Here is a 25,565-nt window from a genome sequence, read left to right as displayed (position 1 = left end):
CTATACGGAGACCTCTTTGAAGACAAGAAGAACCGGTTTGCCCCACAGCATATGCGATACATGGTAACCGCTCATTTACTCCGGGTTTTATTAGATGAATGGGGGGGATGGGGGGAGGCAAGACAGCAGATGCTTGCACCAGAGATTCCAGCGAAAAGAGAAATCTCCAGACACACAATTAAATAGTTTAACGCGAAGCCAAGCAGCAACCCTCCAGCCTGTCTCCAGCAAAGAAAAGCTGTGGTCCGCTGACCTCCAACCTTGCTCGGAGGACCCCAAGCCGATACACTGAGACTGCCCTTACCAATGCCTGACTCGAAGCTGCAGACAGTCTCTTGCCAAAACCTATACCTCCTCGTCCCTCATCTGAGGCAGAACCTCTGATTACACTTAGCCTTCTTCAGGCCTCCTTACTCGTTCCCTTTCTCCCTTCTCGCAGGCGCCACCAGGGTGGCGCGCGTTGGGACAGCCCTAGCGGGCAGGGGAGGAGGGTCCTGTGACCGGAAGCCGGAAGCCGGAAGGGGGGCTGTGAGGACGTGTTTCGTGGAAGCCGGAGCGGGACCCGGCGGGGCCGGCAACATGGAGCCGCTGTACCAGCAAACGCACAAGTGAGGGACGCGGCGGGCACGGGCTGGGACGAAGCCAGGCTGGGCGAGCCCTAGACCCCTGGGCTGGGGCCTCGGTCGTCTGCCAGAATGGAGGCCTAGTCCTTCCGTCCGGGCGCTGCCGTGGGACCAGCTCGGAAGGGCTCAGTCTTTGGCCGTGATGCCCAGGTCTGCGGCGGCCGGAGGGTCCGACCTGGTGCCGGCGACATTGGGCCGGATGCCTTCCGGGATCTCCAAGGCCGTGACTAGCTGTTGGGTAGACTAGGTGAAGGGAAAGTCTCACATCGTCCAGCTCCAGCCAACTCTGTAGTCCGGATTGCTAGAACCGGTGGGGACTGAGGGCCCCTGCACGTAGGCGTTTACGGTTTAGTTGGAGAGCCAGGGTGTTCGAAAAAAGGTCTAACATGGGGTACCATGAGATGGACGGTAAATGAACATTACCAACAGGATCTCCTTAAGCAACTTAGAAGGATCCATCACTGGTCTAAGGTCATCAGAAAACGTTTAATTAATGACTCACAGCCCCTAAATGATATTAGTTCTTTCTTTTGATTGGCCCAAACCTTGTTGCTACTACGCTGTGATTTTTATTTTCTCTTTTATTCGATTTCGGTGTACACCAAAAGACCATATTTTTCTGATAAAAGAAATTGCTCCAAATATCTGGTTCCAGGTTACCTTTAAGGAAGTTGAATTTTGGTTTAGCGTCTCATAAAATTCCTTGGTAGTGTTCCTTATTCAAACTGCCCTGCGTTTTTGGACTTTGCCGAAATATATAATTGAATAGGGAAATAAGGTCATACCTATCCTGTTTGGGAGGAAATTTTTTAGGAGTTATCTTTTATTATGGTCAAACGTAAATAACATGAAGTTTAGCTTTTTAAAGCTAACCATTTATTTTTGAATTAAGTTACCAGTATCATGTAATTTACTATTTAAAATGGTACTCATTTCTGAGCATACATCTCAGTGGCATTAAGTACATTCACAGTGTTGTGTAACCATTGTTATCTGTTTCGTGAACTTTTTCATTATCCCAAACAGAAACTCATGTACCCATTAAGCAGTACTTCCCCAATTCTCCCCAGGTCCCTGGTAACCTGTTCTACTTTCTGTTTGTGAATTTTCCTATTCTAGATATCTATCTCATATAGTAGAATAATATATTTGTCCTTTCATGTCTGCCTTATTTCATTTAGCATAAGGTTTCCAAGGTTCGTCTGTGTCATAGCATGTATCTGTTGCTCCTTTTATGGCTGGATAATATTCTTTTGCAGAGTTACACACACACACACACACACACACACACACACAGTTTTGTTAAACATTTCTCTACTGATGGGCACTTGGGTTGGTTCCACCTTTTGACTATTGTAAGTAATACTGCTGAGAACACTGGTATACAAATGTCTGTATGAGTCTCTCTTTTCAGATTTTTTTCGGAATATATACCTACTTATCCCTGTCCTGTTCTGACACCTTTCAACTTACAGTGTAGTTTTGTGCTGATGAAAATTCTTAAAATCACACCCCTAAGGCCCGGGAAAGAAAGAAACTGGGAACCCACCTCCCTTAATGAATTCACAATAAAAGAAATACTTTAGAGCACTAGAATAAGAGGGAGATGATCCTCTTGTTTCATTTTCTACTTTTGCGTTTCATTTATGTTTCATTAAGTTACTGTTTTATTTTCTACTTCCTTTTACTTTATTGATTCAGCGTTTGGTTTGGGCAGGTGAAAATGGAGAGCCTACTTTGTGCTGCTGCTGCTGCTGCTGCTGCTAAGTCGCTTCAGTTGTGTCCGACTCTGTGCGACCCCATAGACAGCAGCCCAGCAGGCTCCCCTGTCCCTGGGATTCTCCAGGCAAGAACACAGGAGTGGGTTGCCATTTCCTTCTCCAGTGCAGGAAAGTGAAAAGTGAGAGTGAAGTCGCTCAGTCGTGTCCGACTCTTTGCGACCCCATGGACTGCAGCCCACCAGGCTCCTCCGTCCATGGGATTTTCCAGGCAAGAGTACTGGAGTGGGGTGCCATTGCCTTCTCCAGCCTACTTTGTAATAGTATTGAAATGACAGAATTGGTCTTACACTATTATATGAGCCCTATTCTCATGTAAAAATTATAGGAAGAACAGACAAGGGACAAAAACAGACAAGGGACTTTAAAAACTGGATCTGTGAGTCAATTGGAAAAGAAATGAACCAGGAAATTGTGCCCATGTTACTAAGAAAGGGCAGATCTTTTACAATAACCAGGCTTAGTGGACTGAGTAGTGCTTTGAAATTGATCTTGTGTACAGTCTCATCTGGTTAGCTAATTTGGTTAAAGGATAGTCCTAAGGAGCTTGCAACCCAGGTTATTTTTAAGAATAATTTTGTTCATAGTGTCTCATGCTACCTGTTACTGGTGCAGCAGGTAGCTGATCACAGAGTAAACTCAGAAGCTCAATTATATGTCAACTTAGAGGAGGAATTCTAAACGGTGTCCCAAACAAGATTTGTGGAGCATAGATGAACTCCTTACCTATGCAGGCCTCCAACGACCTACCCTCTAGCTCTGTAGACCCTTAAACTCTATAGCAGAGCTCACCAACTTTTCCTGTCAAGAGCCAGATGGTAAATATTTTAGGTCTTACAGGCCATATGGTCTCTGTGGCAGCTATTAAGCTCAGCTATTATTAGTGCACAAGCAGCCTGTAGACAGTGTGTAAACAAATGGATGTGATTTACAAAAACAGACAAGGGACAAGATTTGACCGGCCACTGCTAGGCCTTCTACTATGTAGTCATTCGTTTATTCGGTGAGTATCGGTTGACCACCTGCTCTGTGTTAGGCACTGTTCCCAGTGCAGACAGTACAGCCCTGCCCTCCGGAAATTGGTTTGTGCTGCAGTGTATTCATCAGTATCCTCATGATTATTATTAGTGGCGCAGTATGTTCTGATCTGCCTCCTTTCCCCTCAAGGACTGAAACAGGACTGAGGATTCTGGTTCTAGACCTCATCACCTTGTTTTCCTCACCTATAAAATAAAAGTCTGGGGCTGATTAAACTGTAAGTCTCCTTTCAGTTCCATAACACTGGTGATTGTCTTAAAAAGTAAACAGAATCCTGTGCATATCTGCAGTTGACTTTTGGAGTTGCAGAAATTAATGATTGCAGCTGAACTGATACAACAGTAACTGAGCATATTAATTTTACTGGAACTTTGAAACCAGTTTGTGGTTATCTCTTGCTGTGTCCCTGAAAGTACATTGGAATTACATCAGCATTTTAAAGTTGCATTTATCTTGAAAATGCCTGAACATTGGGGGAAAAAAAACAGATGAAAAGCAGGGTAAACATTTTACACTTAAATAATACTGTGTTAGGGTGAACTTTATAGAGGAGCTAATAGCCAGGCTTCTATTTTTGAGATCACAGTGCTTGTAAAGGTGCCCATATTTGTCCAGGATCATTCAGTGCCCTGGACCTTATTATCACTAGAGATTCTGATTCAATAGGTTTCGAGCACAAGAAGCTCTATTTTTAACAAGCTCTCCAGGTGATTTTGATGAACAGCTGGGTTTAAAGACTGTTACCTTATCTCAAGACCAGTTTTTCCTTTTTTTTTTTTTTTTGATTTTGCCTTCTGATGAGAGGCTAAATATAGTGAAGGCAAAGTGGGTGAGGTGAAAGTGCCCAGATGGTTCCACTACTTTTAAATAAACCAAGCAAAGTAAAAACAACAGACTTCCCTATGGTGCTATGTGGTTTACCGCAGCAGTTTCATATTGCCTTTGGATCTATGACCCCTTAAATAATTATGATTATCAGTGCCCCATTTTAGAGTTGAGAACACTAAGGCACCAAGGAATTAAATGAACTTGTTCAGTGCCCCTCAGCTACTGCATAGTGGAACTTTAACTTCAACTCACATCTTTTAACTCTAAAACCCTGTTTCCTGCTCAAGTTAGGCAGAAACAGTATGTGTGCAAAGTGGGTGTATATGATGGGGGTCAGGTAGTTCCATGGACTTAAAAAAAAATTTTTTTTTTTAAATTTGGTTGTGCACATGGGCTCTTCGATCTTCGTTGCTGCATGTAAACTCTTAGTTGTGTGAACTCTTAGTTGCAGCATGTGAGATCTAGGTCTCTGGCCAGGGATCAAACTCCGGCCTCCTGCACTGGGGAGCGTGGCATCTTAGCCACTGAACTACCAGGAAAGTCCCTCCATGGACTTTTAAAAAGCAGTTCTGTTTTAAAATTCTTCCTAGGGACCTCCCTGGTGGTCCAGTGATTTAGAGTCTGCCTTGCAATGCCGGGGATGTGGGTTCGATCTCTGGTTGGGGCACCAAGATGCCACGTGCTGTGGAGCAGCTAAGCCCACACTTCATAATTGGAAGGTCTGTGAGCCCATGCAACCAAGACTTGACGCAGCCAAATAAGCTTTATTTTTAAAAAAATTTCTTCCTAGATCTACAGACATTAAAAAAAAAACTCAGCAACGTTGACAGTTGTTTATTTGCTACTGAGTATCTGCTTGGCTGTGTTTTCACCCACTCCCACCATGAACCCCACACTAGTCAAGGCTAGGACTTCTGATTTCTAGTGTCCACATTCCCATGTCAGATTTGCATATCAGCTGTTCTTATTGGCTTCAAATGTGTTGTCTGGATTCCCAGTTCCATGTAAAACAGATTTGCCACTTTGCATATGGTAGTTCTCGCACTGCCATTCATCCTTTCTCTGTTGTTTTCATTTATTTCCTCAGGCCTGGCGTGTGGAGATTGGTATCACTTTATTGGCTCTTATCTCTTCTAGTTGATGTAAAGCAAAAAGAGATTGGTTGGGAAAAGTCATGTTTCGCTGCAATTTAATATCCATTTTCACTTAGAAAATAGTAAAAACCAGCTGATGAGCGGCTATAGGGTTTCCTTGCTATCGACATCATCTCTCCTGCTGCTGTCGTGGAATTTAAAAATTGAAAGTGCCTGGCAAGATCTTCCATTTCAGTTCACTTTGATCAGGAAGACCCTTTATAAAGCCCAAGACAGTTCATGTATTCTGTGTGTAAACATGCCAGAGTCCTTTTTTTCCCTCTTCTTCTAGAGTTTGTTCTCGTTTTTTCCCCCTGTGTTCAACTGACATCTGTCATCTTGAAATTTGTACCCTTTGGTTCTGGGGCTCCCTTAAGGAGGGGGTGGTCTTCCCTGGTGGCTCAGTGGTAAAGAATCTGCCAGCAGTGCAGGAGATCTGGGTTCAATCCCTAGGTCAGGGAGATCCCCTGGAGGAGGGCATGGTAACCCACTCTAGTATTCTTGCCTGGGAAATCTCATGGACAGGGAAGCATGGCAGGCTATAGTCCATTGGATCACAGAGAGTTAGACACGACTAAAGCAACTGAGTACGCATGCACGCACTCCCTTAAGGAGCAGCAACAGAGAACAAGCCCACTCCTCTCCCTGTCATCTCTAGATACTTGAAGAGCCCCAGCTGCCCCATTTTAATATAGTTGTTTTTTCCTTTCTTTTCTCAAAGGATCATTATCACTAGCTCTTTTGGCTGTTCCTCTTTGCAATTTGACTTCTAAACTTTCCCAGTCATCTTGCTCATCTCCCACTGGGGGAAATCTTGACTTGGTAGGGTTTCTTTAGCAAGTGACCCAAAACCCTGAATGCCATTCTTTGTTGTGCATTTGATTTTTTTAAAAAATCTTAAAACGCTTTTTATCCTCGACAAATTTTATCGTATTCATTTCAGTTCAGTCGCTCAGTCCTGTCCGACTCTTTGCGACCCCATGAATCGCAGCACATCAGGCCTCCCTGTCCACCTCCACCTCCAGGAGTTTACCCAAACCCATGTCCATTGAGTTGGTGATGCCATCCCACCATCTCATCCTCTATCGTCCCCTTCTCCTGCCCTCAATCTTTCCCAGCATCAAGGTCTTTTCAAATGAGTCAGCTCTTTGCATCAGGTGGCCAAAGTATTGGAGTTTCAGCTTCACCATCAGTCCTTCCAATGAATACCCAGGACTGATCTCCTTTAGAATGGACTGGTTGGATCTCCTTGCAGTCCAAGGGACTCTCAAGAGTCTTCTCCAACACCACACTCTAAATGAAAAACGTTCGTATTTGCTTTATGTTTCAATATCCTAACCAGTCACTGGAGTGCAGAATTTTGTGCAGATTTCATAGCCGTAAGTTGATTTTTAAAAAAATACCAGAACAGAACACAGAGCCAAAGGCAGTCCTGTGATAGAACCTGGAAATCTTCCCCAGGATCCCCTGGGTGCCATTGTTATGCCTGCCAGGGGTCCCTCATCCGTAAAGTTTAAAATATTTGTCAATCACACGGGAGAAATGTGATGTTATTACTTTCAATATGCATTTTCCTGATTACTAGAAGAGTGTTTCTTCATATATTTTTTGTCCATTTGGATTTCCTTTTCTCTCAGTTGCCCTTTGCCCATTTTAAAAACTGTTACATTTTATTTTTCCTGTTTGTAGGAGTTCCTTATACATTCAAACATATTCCTTTGTTACCTGCTGCAGGTGGCTTCCAGTTTCTCTTTTTTTTTTTTTTCCAGATGTGCCTTTGGTGTAAAAAGGTTTTGTTTTTGTTTTTTAATGTGGTCAGATCTGTCAGTCTTTTCTTTTGTGATTTGTGGGGTTTGGGGGTAGTTTTGGGTTTTGTCTTGTTTAAGAAATCCTTATTTAACCTGCAGTCATAACGCACGCCTTGAGTTTACCTTTGTGTGTTATATGGGGTGTCACGGTTAACAAACTGAGCCGTCAGCATCTATTGCAGTCCGTTCCTTCCCCGCTTCCATTAGAAACTTGCCTCACTGCCCACATCAGGCCTTCAGGAAAGTCCTCGTTCTCTTTTCCATCAGCACTGCCGTTCAGTGCTCTCTAGCTGTTCCCATCGTTTCCTGATCCAGACACCAGTTTCTTCAAGTTGCTGTCCTTCATCTGCCTCCATATCTCCATGTGTCTCCATTCTAAAGCGTCTGGACTTACCTTCCTGAGGTAGCGACCTCATCCCTCAGACTCTAGGAGTGATTTCTGGTTGTCTGTCAGGACCTTGGGTCTGCCCAGGAACCTCTGAGGGTCTGCCCTTGCTTCTGGAGCCATGGGTCATGTTTCGAGACCACAGGGAAGCCCTAGAAAAGACTCGAGGCAAGTTCAAGCCAAATTTAGGCTCCTGGCTTGCGTTGGTAAATATGGGGTCACAGTTTGTGGTGCTCACGGTGGAGGATGGTTGCTAACATTTCTTCAAGGCCCTGTGACTCTCTGTGAAGAGACCAGAAGCCTAGGAGGCAGTTTTTGGGTAGGATGAAAACATCCCCAGGGTTTATCACAGAGGACTGCTCGGAAGGGCTCGGAGGGTGACTTTGGCCAAGCCCTGGGAAGCCGTCAGGAATTGCCCTGGGCCTGGTGTCAGGACCGGCCAGAGGGCCCAGGTACAGTGCTGCGTTTCCAAATTGCCTCCTGTTGCCAGGGAAGGAGGGTTACCAAACAGGAGATCCCTGTTTCTCTGGGCCTTCCTCTGATGGCTCCCTCCCACTAATCCGCCTCCTGCCCTTCTCCTCTCTGACCCCAACTCTCAGGCAGGCCAGCCTGCTGGTCACCCACATAACAGGCCTCGCAGGCATTTTTGCACGTTGTTTTCTCCACATTTTCCTTCACCAGATCACATTTTGAACTCCCTTTGCCCACAGAGCTGCCCCCAGCTCAGTCTTCTGTATTCTTTGCGTTTGCATAGCACTGCTGCTCAGATCTTTCTTTTTGTTTACGCTTGTGTGTGTTAGTGTTCTCTTAAATCTTCTTGGGACTTTTCGCGTCTATCTGGCCTGTCGTTCCTAATTATACTGTTTCTCAAGGACAAGAATTCTATCTCTCTTGCCCTTTGACTCTCTCTAGTACAGAGCAGCACTCAGCACATTGGGTCAAAGAACAGAGAGTGGGATTGGCCGGGTCCAGATGGAGGTTTATCACTTGGTGTGTGACCTTGAACAAGTTACATAACCTTTCTGGGCTTTGGTTGTCTTATTTACAAAAAGAGGGTGATAATAGTCCTTTCCTCATAGGGTTTTTGACCTTGCAGAACGTCTCAGATGCAGTGAGCGCTCACTAAATGCCGCTTGTCTGCCTTGTTATTAATATTTAACGTTAAAATATTAGAAACCATGCCAAAACATGTGACCTGAAGTGCCACATACAAATTTCACAGTTCAGCGACACTGTCCATTTAGATCAGTTCTATGCTGGCATTAGAAAAATTGTCTTTCCTGACCGAAGCACTGTTGATTACGCATGTCTCACTCATTTCCTCCCTCTCCCTTTGATAGGCATGTCCATGAAATCCAGTCTCACATGGGACGCCTGGAGACGGCAGACAAGCAGGCTCTGCACTGTGAGTAATTAACTACGGAGACCAGAGTCCTGTCTCTGATGACACGCTGCTAATGGGCTGGGTTTCCTGACTGTGTTTCTGCCTCAGGGGCTGAAGGAGTCAGCGTGGAATGAGTTCTGTTGTGAGGGTGGACAGAAAAACCCTATGGCAGAGTCACTGGTTTCCCTGGCCGTGCCCTCTGGAATCCCACAGGTCTTATCCCCCATTACCCCTCCACTCAACCTGACAGGGCCCGATGGGAATGGGAGTACTTGCCTCCATCTGTCTTAATCTAATTACCCTGTCCGTAGAGGAATGTGGTCCATAAAGATTCAGAGATGTTTAACTGGAACCGGGCGTTTCTTCTTGAGCTGAGAATTCTGCAGCTTTCTAGGAGGATTATTCAGAAACGAAGGGCAATATTAATTAGTTCAGTTCCCACACCATGATTTCTTTGGAGAAGAGTGCTGCTGTTTGTGTTTTAGTTTCTTTTCTGTTATGAGAAAAAGTCCTGAAACTTCCCTGGTGGTCCCTTGGTTAAGACGCCATGTTTCCCACGCAGGGGGGTACTGGTTCGATCCCTGGTCAGGGAACTAAGATCCCACATGCCGACGTGGCGTGGCCAAAAGAGAAAGAAAAAGTGCTTTTTCTGAGTCCATCACACAGACCCCGCTGGCCCCTCCCACCACTGCCGAGGTCGTCTCCTCTCGCTCCTGCGCTGGCGCTGGGCCCCTTCTCCTGCTTTCTCAAGTCTGCTTTCTGCTGCTCCCAAGCACCTCTTCTCTCGGTCCTGTGCCCTGCCTTGTTCTGAGCTGTTTGTTGGCTCTGGGCTCCTCTAAGCAGGCGACACTTCTGTCTCTACCGTCACTTCCTTATTGGACACAAGGCAGTCTGGATGCCTTTTTCTGTGCATAGTTTAGCTTCTGACCGTCGACTTTGGCTTTCCAGCAATCTCATTGATACATGATTAGAAATGGAAAAGAGGTCATTTTGACTGTTTAGTAAAGGGGCTAAGGAACATGACTGTATTTATCATATTACCTCTGTGGATTCTTTCGTGGGCCTTCCCTGTTGGTATTTTGTCTATTCTGGTGACTCTAGAATCGGCCTATTCTTAAGGGAATGCGCCTCTGTTTTTCACCTACTAATCTTTTCCCTGTGTGCTTTTTTTTTTTAACCTCATTATTTTCTGTAGAGGATTCATTTGGCAGTCTTTTTTACTAGTTATTTATAACCCATATCTGAGAATAATCTCTAAGGAAAAGAGGCCTCATTATATCAGAAAATACTGCATTTTGTTGAAAATATTTATTTGGGCAATCGTTGAATGTTTATTTTATTTTAAAGGCAGGAAATTTATTTCTATAGATTTATCTTTAGGTTGTTTTTTTTAAATAACATTGTTATGGCATTAACACCTATATATACGTGTGTATATATATATATATGTATATATATAAAAACATTTAGAAAGTCACTTAGTATAATTTGAATTTTTTTCTGTTCTCATCAGTGCATTTTTATTCTTTTGCAAGATATATTTTTGAGTTTATTGGATATAAAAAAAATGTTTATCATTCTAATTTAAGTTCACTGTCTTTTTTCTAGCAATTATTCTTTTTTTTCTTTTGTGCAGTAGTAGAAAATGAAATCCAAGCAAGCATAGACCAGATATTCAGCCAACTAGAGCGTCTGGAGATTTTGTCCAGCAAGGAGCCCCCCCACAAAAGACAGAATGCCAAACTGTGAGTGCTCTGACCCTGCCAGGCCTTGCTCCCGGAGAGGTCATCAAATATTCTGAAAATCCATTTACACGTTGAACAACTGAGACTATGCAAAGATAAAGTCCCCTAAAGACCACAATTCTATTTGCATGATTCTCCCTCAGAATGAAAAGCCTGTGTTGTACACCACAGGGAATATAGCCAATATTTTATAGTAACTGTAAATAGATTATAACCTTTAAAACTTGTGAATCACCCTATTGTATACCTGTAACTTATGTAATATTGTATATCACCTCTACTTCAGTTAAAGAATAAAAACCCGGTGAGGTTAGCAGCTCAGAAGCCTGGTGTCTCCTCTCCTTGTTGGTATCATTTTGAAATTTTGCCCCCAGCACTGTTTTTCTGACCAGACCCATGGCCACTTGAAACCTAATGCCACCAGGGAGTTTCACTCTGCTTTTTGATTCCCACTTCATTCTTGGGTTGAATTATCTTGCTCTTAATCACTCCAGCCAGTGTATTTGTAATGAAATACTGATCTAATGTTTGATACACCCCCATGAAATTAAAGTGAAACCACTCTCACCACCTCCACCCCAGCCTCTCTTTCCAAAATGTTTATGAAACTTCATTGATGCTCTACTCCACAGATGCCTTGGGCTTCTTCCAGGAGAGCAATATAATCCCTAGAAGGTCAGGAAAAGGTCATCGAACCTGCTTCCTGTCACCTGTTCCCTGTCATGCATCCAGAATCAGAGACCAGCAGATAGTTAAGGAAAGCTGCTGGAATCTCATTTGCTACCATCCTGATTTAACTACAGGCTCCCTTTTCACTTTCAACATCATTGATCAAATCAGATTATTTGGGGCCGGGGGGGTGGATAGCATGGAGGGGTACAGGGGGAAGTAAGGAATTGTCTTCCTTCCTGAAGACAAAGTCCAGCAGCCTCCAGCTGTGCTCCTCTGGGCTCCTGGAATTTAATATTTCTGTCAATTCCAGCCGTGTCGACCAGTTAAAGTACGACGTCCAACACTTGCAGACTGCTCTTCGAAATTTCCAGCACCGGCGGTATGCACGGGAGCAGCAGGAGAGACAGCGAGAGGAGCTTCTGTCTCGCACCTTCACCACAAACGTAAGCCCGGTGCCTGGGCGGGATTGGCAGGGACTGGGCGAATGGTCGGAGCTGGAGCTCAGGACTCTTGACAGGAGCCCTTGGGGGGGTTCTGAAGCAGACCGATGCGATGGGAGGAGAGCAACTGGAAGTGATGGCTGACTGCGTTGCCACGGAGACTAGACCTAAACACTGCTTGCATCTCTTTTTCTGTCACAAAAACCCTCAGAGGAAGTCGTTAAATTGAGGGAACAGGCAGAGGTGAAAATTACCTGGTTTGACTGGTTGATGCAGAGTAGCTGACTTTCCCATGGTGGAAACATTTTCCTGATCAGATCAAGGAGGATAATGAGAACTTAGACGGTTTGTAGTGAGGGCAGCATTTCAAAGCTGCCTTCAGGCAATGTCTCTGTGTGTGTATGTGTGCAAGCGCGTGTGTGCATTTCCAGTGTTGGATGTGTTAAAATGTTTTTGCATGTGTGTGCCTGTGTGCATGCATGCAGTTCCAGTGCTGGATGTGTTAAAATGTTTTTGCCCCTTGCTGGTATGTGTGTGTGGAGAAGGCGATGGCACCCTACTCTAGTACTCTTGCCTGGAAAATCCCAGGGACGGAGGAGCCTGGTGGGCTGCATCCATGGGGTTTCGAAGAGTCAGACACGACTGAGCGACTTCCCTTTCACTTTTCACTTTCATGCATTGGAGAAGGAAATGGCAACCCACTCCAGTGTTCTTGCCTGGAGAATCCCAGGGACGGGGGAGCCTGGTAGGCTGCCGTCTATGGGGTCACACAGAGGCGGACATGACTGAAGCGACTCAGCAGCAGCAGCAGCAGTGTGTGTGTGTGTATGTGTGTGTGTAGTTCCAGTGTTTAATGCGTTAAAATGCTTTTGCCCCTAGTCTGAGCGGCAGTTAGGAGGGGTTTGTTAACAGGTATTTCGTTTTAGAGGGACTACTTGACTTGAGCCCATTTGAAAGTTGCCTATTGGTTTGCATGTTTGATTTCCTAGGATACCCATGTCCCTGTCCTTTGGTCTCAATGGGATCATTTCTCACACGTGGCTATAGAACATTACTGGCTTTTCCTGTGTCCTCCATAATGTATTCCACCAAATAAGATGGGTCTCAGGGGCTTTTTCTTTGGTTGGTTTTTTGTTTTCTTACAGAGGTTCATTTTCTAGAGAGGACTTACGCTTTCTAAGCCCATCCTCAGAATTCAAATCAGTTCCCACTTTGAAGATGTTGAACCTTCTTTGCTGTGTCCACACATGCAGTAAATTTCCCCAGGTGCTTCAGAATATGCCGGCATAGTTTGGTTTCTCTGATGTAAGCAGTCAGGTAGTAATGATTAACAATTCAAAAGGTCAACAAATATGTGTTGGTCAGTAAGCAGAGCCTCTTTTCCAAAGAGTAGGGAGCTATATGACACATTTAAGGTGTTGTGTGGGCTTTTGATAGCTGTGGCATTGGTTATAGGGCTTTTTTAGGCCAGGGATGATGGCTCCAAATTACTTTACATCTTACCAGCCTAGTGTGATGCTGTGCGTACAGTGGGCCCTGAATAAAAATTATCTGGCTGAATGAACTTCTTCCTGGTCTTTTTATGATCATGAGCTATAGTACATTTTTCTGAGAAATAACAGCCTATCAGCTGTACCCAAACACTGGGGTCTTCACCCACCAAGCATCAGCTTGTGCAGGATGCTATTTAAGGTGCTGAAAGTAAAGTGTGTTTAAATTAAAAACCTTGACTCCTACTCCTGAGAAACTCCCGTGTTAGCAGCATGGGGATTGAAAATATATACCTGAAAAAAGATTGTGAACTTGAGCAGTGAAGAAAAGGTGGTTTAACTTCTTCATGATGACAGAAAGTGGTAAAAGTGGTACTGCTTGGCAGAAGGGTTTGTAAGGGTCAGGGAACTGGAAAGAGGACAGGTCAGTGACTGGCCGTGCCATGCGTCTGTGTCCTTCCCGCTTGCAGGGTGAAAGTGGAGCGCTGGCATTGGTTTTGATGTTTCTTCCTACAGGACAGTTACCCAGCATGGGGATTTGTGCCCCTCTGGACGTCTCACTGGCGGGGTCTTAAAGTCATTCCATGTCTCTGGGCTTCTGTTTCTTCATCTAAAACAAGGATAATACCATAACTACAGCATAAGCTTAGAGTGGGGCCTAACCGAGCTTAGAATGAAGAGTTTGCAAAGTGGAAAGCATTGATCAGTATTAGTTCTTTCCGCCCTTCAATTTTACAGACTTTTCTTCCCTGCTCAGGTGGATAGTCCCATTGTGAACACTGTTGGGCCTTTAATAGAAACCAGTCTCTGCTGTCTGTAGTCTGTCTGTCTAATCGGAGGGAGGAATAAGCTACAGATAAAATAGCCAAAGGGCAAAAGCAAACCTCCCACTGCACCAAGGGGAAACCAGGTAAAGGAACAGTCGGAAGAAGGCAGGTTAGTAAGGAGTTAGAGACAACCTTTAGGAGAAGCCTAGGGAGTGTAGTATTTCCAGGACTTCCCTGGGGGTCAAGTGGTTAAGACTTTGCCTTCCAGTGCAGCGGGAGTGAGTTTGATAACCAAAGCATGAAACAAGTAATATTATAACAAATTCAATAAAAGACTTTAAAAATGGTCCACATCAAAAAGTAAAATAAATTTTTTCCTGAGTTGGGGGAATGATGCAGAGGAGGCAGGGATGAACAGACTTGTGTGATGGAACCCATTTGGAGACTGAGAAGTCTGAGAATTGTACTTCCTCTGAGTGAACAGAGGCTGCCCCAGATCTCCGCTTTGCTTTTTAGTCTCCGTCAGGTTCCTTTGATTCTTGAACCATTTCCTCTGGCAGTTCTTCCAGCTTGAGCTTGACCAAGAGGCAGAGTGGTCAGTTGAGGTGGGGACACCAGGAGCTGAGCAGCAGCAACGTTAATCAAGTGCCTGCGTTTCTTTCACAGGACTCTGACACCACCATACCAATGGATGAATCACTGCAGTTTAACTCCTCCCTCCAGAAAATTCACCACGGCATGGATGACCTCATTGGAGGCGGGCACAGTATTCTGGAGGGACTGAGGGCCCAGAGAGTGACCCTGAAGGTGGGGGCCCTTTCGGGGGGACAGGGAGAAGGCCTTGTGTTTTGACTTTAGCCAGCAGTGTGGAACCTGCATTTACCTTTTGGTCACATAGCCCTGAATTGTGATGCTGTGATGGTGAGACAGAGCCTTTGAGTTTGGGATCCTTTTTGCTGGAAGTGGATTATTATGAGTCCAAAAGTAGCCGAATTCCCTTTGCCAGTAGGTATTTACTGTGTTTACAGTGAACCATAATGTGGCATCTCTCAGTATCCAGGTGTTTTTCCATTTCCTGAACTGAACAGAAAGTGACTGCCGCTGTGAGAGGAAGCAGTAATGGGCCAAGAAATTCTGTGATAGAATTCACTCTCAGAAGAAGGAAGACACGGCTTTACTTGGCGTCTCACTCACTCTTGGGTGTTTGCCGTGCAGCCCCTGTGGTGGGCCGAGACCTCTGTTGTGCAGTAGCGGAAGCCCCCCAGGGGAGGGTCTTAGGGCTGCCCGGGTTGATGGGCAGTGGCTTCTGGAGCACAGGCTAGTGACCCCCAGTGACTCTGCTTCGTTCTCTTTAGTAACAGGTATTCCTAGAAACCCTGCCCCATTGGCTGAGACTCAGACCCCTAGGGAGTGGTTTACAGAAACATTACACAGCCTCTGATGTCAGTCATGATGTTTCAGCCTCAGCCCTTTTCCTGTATCAACCCTGGTGGATAATGGGGTGTGAACTGTGCCTGTTATCAGGGTGTGGTCCCTTGTGCACAGAGCCCTCCCAGCCCCTGAGCTGTGAGAAGCAGTCACTCGGAAGTGTGAGCTTTATCTTAGTTTTTGTTGGACCATGTCGAGCCTGTCAGCTCTGCAGGACTTTAGTATGTTTCTGAGCATTGCCTACCACCTTTACCTGGGAGGAGGTCAGGCAGGCCTGGAGTGACACTTATCTTGCTGATGGCCGCAGCGCTTCAGACAGTCTGGAAGCGTGGTCTCTGACAGCTCCACAGGCGCCCCCTTGCAGGACGGCCACCTGCAGTCATCTAAGCTGATGTGTGTGTGTGTTTAGTTGCTCAGTCCTGTCTGACTCTTTGTGACCCCATGAACTGTAGCCCACCAGTTTCCTCTGTCCACAGTTTTTTTTCAGGCAAGAATACCGGAGTGGGTTGTCATTTCCTCATTTCCTCCTCCAGGGGATCTTCCCGACCCAGGGATCGAACCCGCATCTCCTCTGTCTCCTGTATTGCAGGCGGATTCTTTACCCACTGCGCCATCAGGGAACCCCAGTCTAAGCTAATACATGAGGGTTAATCCTCCCTTTCTTCAGAAAGCTGCTGGCTTCCTCCCCATATCTCAGAAAGACAGTCAAACTCTTTTTTAGGATGAAACTCATAGCCTCAACACTCAACGTCGACCTGGTTGGGCTCAGGGCTTATTGTTAAAGCAGATGTCAGCTTCCTACCGAAGTCTGGTGTCACCAAAGAGCCCAAACAACTGCCCTAACACTCCCCAGAGATAAAGCGCTGGGAAGCCTGGCGGGTGGGCAGTCAGGGGTTGGAGTGTGAGGTTTCTGATCTGTTTCCTCGGCGGATCTGCTGTACCGATTCCTTCTACCTGCCCCACTTCTGTCAGGCAAGCTTCTGCCTGGCAAGCTTCTGCCTAAACCATTTGAAAAGAACATAGGAAGCATGAAGGAGCCAGACCTTGATTTGGGGAAATTTGTGGTAGAAAATGAGTAGTGTTTTTGAGATGTATGTTAACTTTCCAGTGATTTTTGAAGTTGATATTTGAATTTCATAGAGTGATGGAATAATCTCTTCTTTCACAGCTAAGCAGAGTCTTGAGTGAGAGTCTAATGCTGATCATCACTGTTGTGGCGAAAACGTGTCTCTGACCTCCTCTGGCAGAGATGAAGTTTGACCTGAGAGACTCTTCTCTCAGTTGCCTGATACTGTGTTCACTTAAGTAGACGCGGGACCTTAGGTTAGATGCCTCCATACAAATACAATGGGTGACGTGTAAGTTGAGGTCCACCCAGCATTCATCTGTTGCTTCATATAAAATTGAATATGCTTAAAAATGAAAATTAGAAAGCAGGGAGAAAGGGCAGCCTGGGTGGTATGGACTGTTGGTTTAGGAATAAAATACCCTTTTGTTTTGGGTGGTGGGCGGTGACATGTATATGTGGGGTTTCAGGTCGTGGTACTGGGGTCTGGCAGCTGTGTTTCTCTGGCTCCGCCTTGCCTGCTTCAGACGCTCTCCTGAACGTGGACATAGGCTCTGCTCAGCAGAGTTCCTGAGTGTCCACAGCACACACAGACTGATAGCAAGCATCTTAGAGCCAGGGGGCAGAGGGAAAGTTTCTTTGATGTTGCCTTTCATTTTTCAATATGAAAAGTGAAAGTGTTAGTTGCTCAGTCGTGTCCGACTCTTCGCAACCCCGTAGACTGTGGTTCACCAGGCTTCTCTGTCCATGGACAAGAATACTAGAGTGGGTTGCCATTTCCTTTTCCAGAGCATCTTCCCGGCCCCAGGATCAAATCCTGGTCTCCCGTATTGCAGGCCAATTCTTACCATCTGAGCCACCAGGGAAGCCCATTTTTTCTTTTTAAATATAAAATATTCTAATTTAGAACTTCCTTGTGGAGGTATGATGTGCATACAGTGAGGTGTACAGATCTTAACTTGTACAGGTCATGGAGTTTTGATAAATGCCTACATACACCTTTGTAACTCTCCCTGCTGTTGAGACATAGACCATTTTTATCACCCCTGAAAAAGTTCTTGTACCCTTTCCAGGTTAGTTTGCTCCTGCCCCCCACCCCACGCCACCCCCCTAGGCAACCACTCTTGTTATATCATCATAAATTAGTTTTGACTGTTACTGAACTTAATGTTGATGTTCGCATTACTCTTGCGTGTGTGCCTCCTTCCTCTCAGGAGTGTTCCAGGCTCTTTCATGCCATTACATGGTGTCGTTGGGTCCTTTTTATTGTGCATCAGTATCCCATCGCGCACAGAACGTACATTGTTAATCCATCCTCTTGTTGATATGCACCTGGATTATTTCCGGTTTGGGGATATTCTCCTGTTCTCTTCTAGAAGCTCATAGTTTTAGCTTGTATGTTTAACTTTATGATGACATTTTTGTGTATAATAGGAAGCAATGATCATTTTTTAACACACGTTCTTATGTATTATACATTTGGACATACACATATAAAGTGAAGTGTTGGTCTCTCACTTCAAGAGTCGGGGTTGCCTGACTCTTTGCAACCCCATGGACGGCAGCCCATCAGGCTCCTCAGTCCATGGGATTTTCCAGGCAAAGATACTGGGGTGGGTTGCCATTTCCTTCTCCTGGGGATCTTCCCCACCCAGGGATTGAACCCGGGTCTTCTGCACTGCAGGCAGATTCTTTACCGACTGAGCTACAAGGGAAGCCCATGTTTATGTATATGTGTGTATATATGCTCTGTGCACAAGATGCCCATTATCCAACCATTTGTTCCAGCACGTTTGTGGAACAGACTTTCCTGTCCCCCTTGTTTTGCTCTGCGACCTTGATTGAAGGAGCCTGATCTATGTCTGGTTGCTGCTGCTTGTATACTTTGGGCGTGACCGAGAGACTGTTGGTCCATCGCAGTTCATGATGACATTCACCAGCCTTGGCACAAGGAGGTGATCACGGTTTTCCGTTCTCCTCTTGTCTGCCCCAGGGGACCCAGAAGAAGATCCTCGACATCGCCAACATGCTCGGCCTGTCCAACACGGTGATGCGGCTCATCGAGAAGAGGGCCTTCCAGGACAAGTACTTCATGATCGGTGGGATGCTGCTCACCTGTGTGGTCATGTTCCTTGTGGTGCAGTACCTGACCTGAGCCGGCCAGGCCCCGCGGCTGAATGCCGGTCCCAGGGCATGAGAGTGTGCGTGAGTGTGTGTGCGCGAAAGAGAGGGGGCCCCGGGGCTGCCCTCTGGAATGTGTGTCCCCATCTTAACTGTGAAGAGCCCTCGGAAATAATTGTGACCTGTGGCCTGGTGGGAGTTTCAGACCTCTGTTTCTTGTGACGTCTTGGAGGGAAAGCTCATGCTGCCAAGACACGCGGTGCTTAGGAAATGAAGTACCAGTTCTCTTGCTCACGCTCACTCGCTCTCACTGGGGGAAGGAAGTGAAGCCAGGGTGAGGGAGGAGGAGGAAAAGGGGAGGAAGAGAGTGGCCTTGGCGGTTCTGTCCTTGTAGCTGATAGGCGCCTGGGAAGCTACTCAAGCTTGCAGACGAGACTCCATGCTCTGTCGTCCTCCACCCTTTCTGACTCCTAGTAGGTGGTCTGGAACAGAAGCAGACAGGAGGGGGAAAGGGGCCTTCTTTCTCTACACTCACTCTAGTAGGTGGATTCATATGCTCTTGCTACTAGCCACTGTGCCCACCCCAACCCCCCACCCCCAGATGATCTGCAGATGGCTGACTGCTAATACTTGTCATCCTTACCCGGAAGCCGCCACCTAGAGGAAGCAGAGGCATGGGCGCTGTTGCTGACAGCAAGTAAGATTTTCCACATCATGGTCGGTGGGTGTTTCTCCTTTATAAAGTAAGGCCACTATTACTCCCTGGTCTGTCTTGAAACTGAAGACCCTAGTCACTGATTTCTTTTCAGCAGTTAATAGAACAGTTGACTTTTAAGACTAGAGCCTGGGCCTTTGCCCCTTAGAAAGTAGCTGTGAACAGAGGTGATTGGTCTATTTCTATCTCATCTCGAGTTTTAGCGTCTCTAATTAATAATAGACTGTTTTCCTTTTCTTGAAATACATTAGCAGCTGCCAGTTAAGCCCCCATTCTGTCCAGCCAGTGAGGGCAGATGCCACCCTAGGGATGCTCCTGGTGTGTATGTCCTTGTAAGACTCTCTTTTAAGGGACCAGCACCTTTTTTCTTCTCTGACCAACCCTGGATTAAGGCTGCACCAATACCCAACGTGTTGCGAAATTTATTGTAAAGCCAGCCTGTTCAAAGAGAGTCATCAGTGAAAATACCATAAAGACCTGGTTAGCATATTTTTTCATCTATCACAGGCCCTCCCACCCATAGGCCCAGTAGGGCAAGACAGAAATATCACTCAGAATTTCCCAGAGGAACTATGAACCTGGTCGGTATTAACCCCACCTTTGAACATCTTGCCCTAGCTACTTCCTGTCTTTGTTGCTTGTCATTTGGACTATCTTCTGTCACCTTTCCCTCCTCTTTTCTCTTTTCTGTGTGTTCTCGTCCACCTCCCTTTTTTACCCTCCACCTGTCTCTGTAGCAGTATTGTCTTTCCAGGTACATCTGTGGCATAGATCCCTTTTGGGGAAAGGTTTCTTAATTGTCACAGATTTTTAAATGAGTTTTCTGGGTACTGTTTTCACACTTTTGGTTGGATCTCCATTGCTCCTGCTCGTCTGGGCTAAACGGGCCCTGAGTTTCCGAGGAAAGGGGGCTCTGATCAGAGTCCCTTCATAAAAGGCTGAGGGCCCTACCAGCATGAAGACTGGCCTGGTGGACAGACGGGTGGGTGCATCTTCCGACCTACCTGTGACACGGGGAGGCCCAGTGTGAAATGTCCCTCACGTCAGCACCCCTGTCATCCCAGGGACCCAGCACAGGCTTCTTACCAGTCCACAAAATGGGTCTTTAAACTGCACAGACTTGGCTGTGAGCCTGGGCACTCGAGGATCCCACCAGACGGTGCACTTTGGAAGATATGCAAGGAGCAGCTGAGCCATTTGGACTTGAACTCAGGGGAGGCAGAAGCTCCCCCCACCCTCTGCCCTCTGGTGGCTGACGTGACATCTGTTTGCAGTGTACACCGGTGTATTTCCACACTTGGCCTTCATAAGTGATTGTTGGCCTCAATGAACCAGAAGTAAGGTCTGCACCTTCAGTGCCATTCTTCCTGCTTTGTAATACAAATGGAGGAGAGAGTTTGTGGGTCTTCACTGCTGGCGGGGTAAGGAACAGCAGCCACCGTATGTCGTAAGGTCCTGGGGCGCTGAGCCCTCGTGTCCTCCCATGCTTGGCTTTCAGTGATGGGAGAAGCACACTTGTGCCTAACTGGGTGCTCTGTCTCCGCAGTCCTGAGTACAGGGAAGGGTCCCAGAGCGGGGAAGGAGCGCCCTCTAGTGGAGACGGGGTGAATTCTTAACATAAGCTCCAGCAGCAGCCTCTGGGATCTTGTAAAGAATTTTGGTGTTCCTGTTGTGGTTTAAGAGAGGTGGGTTGTCCAGAAACTTGGAAATAACTTTCGTTCCACGGATGTTTACTCCAGGTGTGATCATCTTAAGAAAAGCCAAACTCCCAAGACCAAGTAAGTAGGAGAGTCTTGATTTTATAGAAGGCTTCTCTGCTGGGTTTTCTCTTAAGACCTTCACCCTGATGAGTTTAAATGGGTTTGACTTGCAAATTTGGCTTTATGTTCCTTGTTTTTGAAACACATCAACTGAATAAAGTTGCCATTTATTTTATTTAGAAAATGACATTTTGTAAAGGAGTTTGACATTCATCTTTATAACTAATGGCCCCCTTTTTCTCTCAAGCCAGAGGTTCCGAAACACTGTTCCAAGACCAAAGTTAGGGTTGGTTGCCTTAGTGGCAGCGGGGGAACTTTTAAAAAATTACAGATTACTCCGGCCTACCTTGGGCCTTCTGAAGTAGAATATTTTTATATCTCTAAAGTTATTCTGATGTGTGTCTTGGAAGCTTTTCTCCTAAAGACTAGAGCATTTGAAAACCTGCTGAACTAATTCAGCATATGTGAGTGGAAAGCAAACTTATCAGGTCCAAAATAAAGTCTTAATTGGTTTCTGTCTTATTCCAGGAAAGATTTGAGGAGAGTTAGAGAAAATAACTAAGTGAATAAAGAAGTGAAAACTAGGAACAAGTCAGCAGAATGTCAGTGCCAAGAAAAGGACCCTCACGTGCACGTTGTGAAACCCCGCAGGAAGGCTCTGAGGGGTCCCTGACTTGGCCTGGTGGCCCAGGAGGCCCAGCGAGGAGAGAAGCATGGCCTGTTTAGTCTGTTGAGGGGTAGGATGTCGTACTTGCTCAGAGGAGGACCTAGACCTTGACGACTGCTTGCTTCCCTGTGGCCCTTATTGTAAGTTGAACATGGTTGGTTTCTGGGTCACCTGTGTAATCTTCAGAAACCTTATCAGTTAGGTTGAGAGTCCTTCCATTTGTGCAGATCAAGAGGCTGAGCTTCAGTGACTTTCACAAAGCCCCACAAGGAGTCCTGGAGGAACCGGCCCCTCTGACTTCACAGCCCAAGCACATAACCATGGCGCCTGCCTGCCTGCCTCCCATGCTCGGAACATGATGCAGGAAACTGGGGCAGCCTGGGTAAAGAGCTGTAGCACATTTGGTGTACCTTACACGGCAGGTTCTCTGCTCTGAAATATTTTCCTAATTTAGAGGGCAGGGGTGGAGAATTTGAGGAGGACCTCCTGGAAAGAGAAGGCAATGGCAGCCCACTCCAGTACTCTCGTCTGGAAAATCCCATGGACGCCGGAGCCTGGTAGGCTGCCATCCATGGGGTCGCTAAGAGTCGGACGGGACTGAGCAACTTCCCTTGAACTTTCTGGTCTGGAAGTGGTGAATGGGAGCTGTACTCAATCTTTCCACTAGGGGGAGACATAAGCCTTTCCGGCTGGTCTGCCCAGCACTCTACTCTGCCTTAGGCCTGGTGCATTTGCAAGTGGAGGAATCATCTTCAGATTTAGTTTGTTTCCTTATAGAAATTACTGCTGAGCAGCGGCTTGGCGCTTGTTGCTCTCAGGGTATGGCCAGCAGTACCTTCTGAGATCTCAGTTCATATAATTTCTAGGGCTCCCCTCACTTTAAGTCTCACAGCACATGGGTGTGTTACGAACAGACGCGGCAAATGCTCCCCGGTGTGTCAGCCCCTTCCCCTCTCTCTGCGTCTGTTCATGTCATAAAGCATATTGGAGCCGAGGGAAGGGGGGCGGCAGAGGATTCTGTAGTCCTTGGCCCCCTTAGGTGCCATCGGTAGTCCCCCCACCATGGAACCTCCGTTGTGTGCACCTCCCTGCCTCATCCCCACAACCCACTGGCAGTGGGCTCTCAACTTTTGCTCCATGTTGGAATCCTCTCCAGACCTTTTAAAGACACCTGTGTGGGGGTCTTACCCCAATCCATTATGATTTAACTGGCTTGGGTTGTAGCCTGGATATGGGGAATTTGAAGGGTTGCCAGTGCAGGAGACTTGGGTTCAATCCCTGGGTTGGGAAGATCCCCTGGAGGAGGACATGGCAACTGACTCCAGTGTTCTTGCCTGGAAAATCCCATGGACAGAGGAGCCTGGCAGGCTATGTTCCATGGGATCTCAGAGATCTTGTCAATGACTAAACAACAGCAACATACATCAGCCTGTGACTGTCAAAGGCAGTGAGGGAGAGCTGCTGGGAGGGCTGCCTGTTAGGCTCACAGCTCGTGCGTCAGCTCAGGGCCCATCTGAGGAGTGGTTGCTGGTCCGAGGCTCAAGAAGCCTGCAGTGGAGTGAGTCCTGGGTGGACAGTGGCTTGGTGTGGGCTGTGCCTAAGGAAGGTGCTGCCACCCCTCTTCCCCCTTCCAACCCAAGGCCGTGGCCGCATATTCTTTCACCTAAAACAGCTTGGGCAGATCCTCTGGCTCCACTCCTCTCCTGGCACCTGCTGGCAGGGTTTTGTTTTTTTTTTGCACGCAGTTTAAACTTATGAGTTGTTTATTTCTGGAATTTTCCATTTAATGATTTTAGACTGTGGTTGAACAGAGTTAATTGAAACCATGGGAGATGGAACTGTGGATGGGGGGTGGTGGGGACACTACTGTGTCCAGAATTTTCCAAAGTTCTGTGACTCATTCCAGCCAAGCTGGATAGAAGTGCCGATATCCTGGGCACTCCATTGCAATTGGCATCTGAGGTGGGGAGCAGGCCTGTGAGACAGAACCCTTAACCTGTGGGGTCTGACGTTAAGTCTGGAAGTCAGGATTGAACTGAAATGTTGGACACCCAGTTTGTGTCAGAGAATTGGGAAATAGATATTCATTCATTCATGATCCTCAGCACTTTACTCAGGCTTTCAGTTTGGGATTCTGAGTCCTCCATCCCTTTCCAAAGTTAGCCTTTATCATGATCAGCCAAAATCTGTAGTAGTGTTAGATAAACTTAAAAAAAAAATGCCTTTGGCTGCATCAGGTCTTAGTTGCAGCACACGAGATCTTTGATCTTTAACTGTGGCGTGAGGGATCCAATTTCCTGACCAGGAATCAAACCCAGCCCCCTGCACTGGAAGCACAGAGTCTTGGCCACTGGACCACCAGGGAAGTCCCAGATATCAGACTTTTATCTGGTAAAAGCTTGACTTAGTCACTTCTCTGCTCTGCTAAGAGTTTCTCACACCGGGGCCTGTGCAAGGATGGGGCAACGGGTTGGGGAGCTGGGACCTCCATAGGAACAGAGAGTAATCATTGCTGACCCTCAGACCTCTCTCTGTGTGGTTGTGAACTTCTAAAGAGAAAGTCCTGAATGCTCCTTCATGTTGTCTGAGTTCTTGTTGCAGTATGCCTGGGTGGGCACACAGTCAGTGTCTAGGAAACTGTTTCTTCCCCTCCTTCACTGCTGTGGCAGGGAGCGGCCTCTTTCAGGGAGCTCAGCACAGAGGCCCTGGGAGACCCTTGGCAGGCAGCCCTCAGAGCAGAATTCCGGAATGGGAAACCATGGCCATCTTCTTGAACGAGAAAACACATTGAAACAAATTTTCTGAGATCATCTATTTGGAGGCAATAGCCGTTAACTAAAGATGTAGAAGGCCTGGGATATTCACTTGAGGGGAAAAAAAAAAGCTCAACCCTAGTATTGTACCCTTTTAACATCCCACTCCAGTATTCTTGACTGGAGAATCCCATGGACAGAGAAGCCTGATGGTCTACAACCCATGGGGTCGCAAAGAGTCAGACACAACTGAGCGACTAAGCGCACCACACCCATCACTTGCTTATGCTCTCTCTCAGCTTCAGTGTCCTTGTGTGTCGAATGGGGATGGTAATAATTACCTGCTTAGAACTGTGGTGAGGACAAGACGATCAATCACGTGGATCAGTGAGGATGCTCTGGGCTGTAAGCACCAGCAGCTCCAACTCCGAGTAGCTTAACGGACTGCTGGAGCTGCAGTGGGCTGCAGGGGTTATCGATTCAGGGCTCCGATGTCATCCAGGGCAGGCTTGGGACTGCGTAGGTTCCCCAGGAACAGCAGAACTCTGGGGAGAGGCGGGAGTGATGGTTGAAAGGTTAGACTGGAATTGTCACCTGCTGAAGTTCATGGATTCATTCATTCAGTAAACACTCATTGGGCACCCGCTATGTACCCAGTCATGGAGCTGGGCCTTGGAGTACAAATGTGATTCACAAGGTCCCACCTGCATTAGTTTCAAATAATGTGTCACCACAAAACATAGGGGCTTAGAGACTTCCCTGGTGGTCCAGTGGCTAAGAGTCTGTGCTCCCAATAAAGGGAACCCGGGTTTGGTCCCCGGTCAGAGAACTAGATCCCACATCCTGTTCTGAAGATCCTGCATGCCGCAACTAAGACCTGGTGCAGCCAAATAAATACATAAAGATTTAAAAATGAAGAAACAACACTGCTATGCTCAAAATGGATAGCCATCAAGGAACTTTT

At 46.6% G+C, this 25,565-nt stretch overlaps 1 protein-coding gene across 5 annotated transcripts; it reads left to right on the top strand.

Annotated features, from left to right (window-relative positions):
- The first annotated feature begins 515 nt into the window (after positions 1-515).
- On the top strand, positions 516-21,313 carry GOSR2 (golgi SNAP receptor complex member 2). 5 transcript variants are annotated; one of them, XR_011145168.1, is made up of 7 exons: positions 516-608; positions 8,934-8,998; positions 10,614-10,722; positions 11,705-11,837; positions 14,758-14,898; positions 18,579-19,403; positions 20,486-21,313. XR_011145168.1 is itself a non-coding variant. In XM_068976972.1 (6 exons), the coding sequence occupies exons 1-6, from the start codon at positions 580-582 to the stop codon at positions 18,738-18,740; spliced, it is 636 nt and encodes a 211-aa protein (XP_068833073.1). In that variant the 5' UTR covers positions 516-579; the 3' UTR covers positions 18,741-21,313. The 5 variants fall into 5 exon arrangements, 4 of the variants coding, with proteins under 4 accessions (XP_068833073.1, XP_068833072.1, XP_068833075.1 ...); XM_068976972.1 differs by having other exon boundaries at positions 10,617-10,722; positions 18,579-21,313; XM_068976971.1 differs by having other exon boundaries at positions 18,579-21,313.
- Positions 21,314-25,565: the final 4,252 nt, after the last annotated feature.

This window comes from Capricornis sumatraensis, chromosome 8 (assembly GCF_032405125.1).
Source record: "Capricornis sumatraensis isolate serow.1 chromosome 8, serow.2, whole genome shotgun sequence".
In the NCBI taxonomy this organism is placed as follows: domain Eukaryota; kingdom Metazoa; phylum Chordata; class Mammalia; order Artiodactyla; family Bovidae; genus Capricornis; species Capricornis sumatraensis.
This window is presented reverse-complemented; position numbering and strand designations above follow the sequence as displayed.